The sequence below is a fragment of the Chanos chanos genome, chromosome 2, assembly GCF_902362185.1.
Source record: "Chanos chanos chromosome 2, fChaCha1.1, whole genome shotgun sequence".
NCBI lineage: Eukaryota > Metazoa > Chordata > Actinopteri > Gonorynchiformes > Chanidae > Chanos > Chanos chanos.
In genome coordinates, this window is record NC_044496.1 from 38136878 (window position 1) to 38142143 (window position 5266).

The window sequence follows — 5266 nt, forward strand, 5'->3', positions numbered from 1 at the left end:
CAACACATTCAGTCCCTATTGACTTTTAGGAACTTGGAAGGAAAAGGACACAAGGTTAAGAAGCCACTGGAGTAAACAGTAGTAGGACATGGTCTAGTCATTTTAAATACTTACATGCTTCTCATACGCTGAAGTCTGGGCTTATTGTAAACACACGTGTCCTTTTCCCAAGTGCTTGCTAAATATGTAACATCATGAAAAATACACGTTTATAAATAAATTTATGAAAAATTGTTTTTTTTTATTTTAGAGTTTTCGGTAGTGAGTTTCAACTGCGGACAGTGTTTTGAGGATAAAACAATGTTCTATCTGAAACAAATCCTGATGAAATGGTAAAACTTTTGATTTGATTTGGATCAATGTATGAATGATAAACATAAAGGCTTAAAAAAGCAAACCAAACAAAACAAAACCACTTTGACTCAGACTGAGTAGCTGTTTTGCATCGCCTATTTGCTCTCCCTAACACCCATCCATCGCATCTTAGCACAGAACTGAATGGTCCTGCCACTGGGGATAGAAATGTAGTCATCCTTGACCATTGCACATGGAAATGATAAGGTAGCACAGTACAGCCCTGAACTACACAACAGGCAAGAGAGAGTAACAATACACATATGATAACAAGCCTCTGTGGTCCAGTGTCTTTCCTCATCCATCTGTGATATGCCAGAGCCTTGGCTGGCCTGGATGGTGTGGGAGTGAGGGAGAGCAGGCTGGAGGCTGGAGAGGGGAGGACAGGGAAATGTCCACTCTGCTCTAATTCTCCTCTCCTGATGACAGGCCTTCGATCTCATCCTGGTCTCCACCAATGGCCATCCAAAAAGCTTTAGCTACCTAAGGAACAGTTGATCACCTGTCAGTCACTGACGATGAACAGATGTGATTTTTTTAAGAAAGCTAAATAAATAAATAAATAAATAAATAAAGCGCTCTTACCTTTTCTGCGTGCACTTTTCTCTGTTCGTGAGGTAACGATGATGCCTTATCTGTAGTGAACAAAGAGAAAGTACTGCGGTAAAGACCCGAGTCGAGAGACAATCGAAAGAGCGATAATTCTTTGTTCCAGTCTGGAAAGGTGCGATCGACGTCAGATATGCTGAGGTGCATCTTAAATCTTTTACGTTAACATGGGCTACACAAGCCTACACTTTACCTTTCATCTCTTTCAGCTTTGTGAAGAGCCGCTCAAAGTTTTCCACGTCAGAGTCTCCAGCGGTGAGGTTGGCCAGCTCCTGGATGTCCATGTCAATGGTGGGATCTGAAGGGTAGTCAGTCCCACACTACGTCAGTTAGCATCTGAACTGCAGCAGCATCTCCCGCCTTTCTCACAGCGTTACGTCGTATTACTCACCCGCCACCGAAGCCACGTCCGTCCCACTGCTCTGACTGTTCTCTGTTCTCTGGTTCCCTCTGTCACTGTCAGTGTTGTTGGACGGGGAGTAGGAGGACTAATGCACAGACAGGAGGAGACAGTTAAGGTCTAAATTAATCAAACCGCCGACAAACCACAGTCATGACACGTACGCTTTGGCAGACTTCCACTGCACAGGCTCCACGGCTTCAGATTTCACTATTTCAAACACGTTGAGATTCTTTTTTTTCTTTGATTTATTTTTTCTTTTTTCTTTTTTCCCTTTGGGGGTTGCTAACACAATGGTGGCTTACACTGAGGTTGAATATCAGTTGCCCTGTCAACGCTGTGTAGACTTGAGCCCCAGTCTAAGTTCACTTTGTACAAAGTTCATTCGATGATGAAACGTGCAAGTCCACGTGTAGTGTAAAATCAGTGTCAGTAGTACTTTAGTTTAACAGCACCACACAGCATGACTGTCTTCTGACTATCCTCAAAGGTAATTAGATATTCTACAAGTAGTCTGAGGTTTTTGAAGAGGTTTTACCGGAGGCTCCTGACTGGGCCGCGGGTTGTTGTGACGGGAGGCTACCAGACTGCTCATAAGGCCAAAGCTCTGGTTATGCTCTGGGGACGAACAAGAGAGAAGGAGGGTCGAAACAAACAGACATTTTGAATGACAGCTTTTAGTGAGAGGGAGCCAATAAGATTCAATTAACATTATCAACCCTACTCAGTGACATTATTGCATAGTTTCATTTCAGCGGTGTATGAGTTAGCAAGCCCTTTGCTGTGAAGTCAGGCTGGCTACTTTTACATTGAGCTTCATTTTTAATGAACATTCACAGTAACAGCCGATCTGGAATAAAACGCATTTGTGTAAAAAGCTGAACTGGATCTCAGTAATCATAACAGGGTTGATCATTGAGACACTGCATTCTGAATCAAAGGTCTGCTGTAAACTTTTGATAATCTGATATCCGTGGTTATTACACATGTCTAAAACTCTTTGATTAGAATCCTGTCAGACTAATGAGATATTTTACATTAATAAGCAGTCAGTGTCTGCACGTCTCGGCTGCTCACTGTGGCCCTGGTCATCTGAATCAAACGTACAGGACTAAAATGGGTCGGAGAGCCTGCATACCCCGCAGCTCTGTGGAGACAGAGTTCCCTACATATCAAGCTTAGTCTATTTAATTCATGTAAGACTTAAAGAACTCACCTTCCTTCATCTCAACACTGGACCACACATTAGCATTCAGGGCCTGTACAATTCGCTTCACCCCAGTGGATTCTGGGAAATCATCTGAGGGGTTGCATTCAGAAATAAGAGAGAGAAGAGGACTACAGGATGAGTGTAATATGAATGATGTTCAGTATTCAGAAATAAGAGTCAGATGGAAACTTAAGGACGAGTGTAATATGAATGTTTAGCATTCGGAAAATACAGACAAATGGAAACTAAAGGGTGAGGGTAATATGAGTGTGGTCTAGTATTCACTCACCATCCTCATCAGGTAGATCCTGTGGGTTGAGCTCCACCAATTCAAATGCATGGGCCAGGCACCACTGCTGTGCCTCATGTCTGTTTACACCTGTAACACAAACACATTCATACCAGGACTAACTCATCACTGACAATTATCGTAAGTCATAATCTCACGTCTCTTTACACCTCCCACTGTACAATAAAACCACACTTGTATACCAACAACCACATCAGCTTATTAACGTAACCGCCACAAAGTCAGCACTCTTCTAAGTACATTGCACTGTCAGAACGAGCAACGTAATGACTCAATCTGCTCCACACAGGCTTTCAGAATAAACATTCAGCATTACACATACAGAGCCAAAAGAGTTCATTTGACATGCACAGATGTGGTAAGGCAACACAACTGTCATGTTCCCTTCAGCGGATGTTTCGGTCTTAGTCATCCTCCCCATCACTCAGTGTTGGTCCCTGATAGTCAGGTGCTTATGAAGTTGTGACTGGAGTTACGACAAACAACACTCTCTTACAAGCTTGTATTGTCACTTGACAATGTTGCGTGACTTGTATTGTTGGAAAATGAGTGACTGGTTTTAATTGGCTCATCTGCTTGCCTCACTAATTCTGGCTGAAGAGACCACAGTGAGGAGAGGAGACTCATGAGGTCACAGGAAATTGAGTAATCCAAATTGAGAAGACGAGGGGGAAGTTTTAACAACAAACAAACAAACCAAAAACGGATCATGGAAAACATTAAAGTTCCCAGATCAAAGAGACAAGATCACAGGAAATTGAGGAATCTAAAATGAGCAGAAAAAGATAAAATTAAAATAACAAAAAAAGCAATGAAAATAATTTGATTTCCTTGTTCAGGGTACTTACCGCTATCACACACATGATCACACACCAAAATAAGTACTTCAGGACCTAGCTCTTCTACCACAGACAGCCATGGAGACACACTGCTCAGACCATCTTTCTGTAAGTCCCAAAGGCACATAAAGGTTAACAAACCTGCACACAAAGCTGCCTAACGGTTACATGACATAAATCACTGGACAGTCGCACAGCAAATGAAAAATTATTAATAATCTGTCACTCACTGCTTTGCTGTCAAAGTAGGCAATGAAAGCCTGCATAGACTGGGCAATCTCCGTGTTCATACTGAATGTGTTGGGAACGACACACAGACTAACATCCGCTGTGTAGTATTTGTTGTTGATGGTCCATGGGTACCATACCACGGAGCCATCCTGTTTGGATGGTTCTGGCAACGACGACGTACCCAAGATCTCTATAATGAAAATACATCGAATCTAGGTGCATTAGCGACATCAACAACAGTACTGCTCTATAACCGAAAAGCAGCTGTACTGATAGTATAGTAATTCTAACATTTTTTCTCTCTGAAGATCTAAAGAACACTAAACAATAAACATGGCACCTGCCTCATGTTCGAACGCAATCCACTTTAGATCACTGAACAGAAATTTAGACTTATTCGAAATTCGCTGACAATATAATTTATCCGTTAACGGTTGGATATGAAATGTACGTTACGTTAATTGTACAGCACATGATACAAGGATTCAATACAGGGATATACTAATGTTTTTTTTAACCATCCAGACCAAGAAACCTCAGTTAGATCCAACTCAAGATGACCTACAAATATAACCTACTTTACGTATCACGGCTTATGTAACATTTTGTTCAGATATCTGACAAAATATCCAGCCTCGTAGTTATAGCTTGGCAATCACTGAACCTTTTGTGGGATAAATGAACTTTACTTATATGTGCTAGCTGTCCTAACCTGAATTTCCAGCTAGCACGCCTTTAACAGCTCGATTGGCTAGCGACTACGAGCTATTTTTAAATTTGACACTTACGTCGGACCAATTCCTCTTCTTTAAAACCTGTATCACAACTTGAAATTAAGACACAAGGTACTGTTGTCACCTCGTCTTCATGTGACTCTGACATATTTGAAGATTCTTGGTTATTTCAATAACGTTAGTTCAGCTAGGATAGTTATTTGCAAGCCCAGAACATTTCAACTCTAACCTCGTTCGCAAGAATCGCTTCCGGGTTACTCTCGTATTTTATTTTGGAAAATGTCTTTGTTTATTTGTTTGTTTGTTTTGATATGGTAAACAACCTCTTTAAGTTAAAGTTTACACACTCCAATGTCACGGAAAAAAATAAAGTTCAGATTTTATTTTTTCAAACAGTTAATCTATGCTCACCCTACAGACGTTTCTGTCTAAGCGTCTCGTTGCTATAGCTACAGGCTGCGATGGAAGGCAGGAAAATGATTACTGAAATGACAATTTATGTTTTCGAATGGGCAGAGTTTTGATTAAACCGATAAGTTGACTCAGTAACGTTATTTACATATGAAATCAAGATCAAGA

The 5266-nt window shown here is 41.1% G+C and overlaps 1 protein-coding gene across 1 annotated transcript; it reads right to left on the reverse strand.

Annotated features, from left to right (window-relative positions):
* Positions 1–216: 216 nt before the first annotated feature.
* Positions 217–4884, reverse strand: aagab (alpha and gamma adaptin binding protein). Its single transcript, XM_030766106.1, has 10 exons — positions 4742–4884; positions 3953–4143; positions 3732–3828; positions 2863–2952; positions 2580–2663; positions 1902–1981; positions 1355–1451; positions 1157–1261; positions 940–989; positions 217–837 (listed from the first exon to the last, which is right to left on the reverse strand). Exons 1-10 carry the CDS (start codon positions 4833–4835, stop codon positions 760–762), a joined length of 966 nt encoding a protein of 321 aa, XP_030621966.1. The 5' UTR covers positions 4836–4884; the 3' UTR covers positions 217–759.
* Positions 4885–5266: the final 382 nt, after the last annotated feature.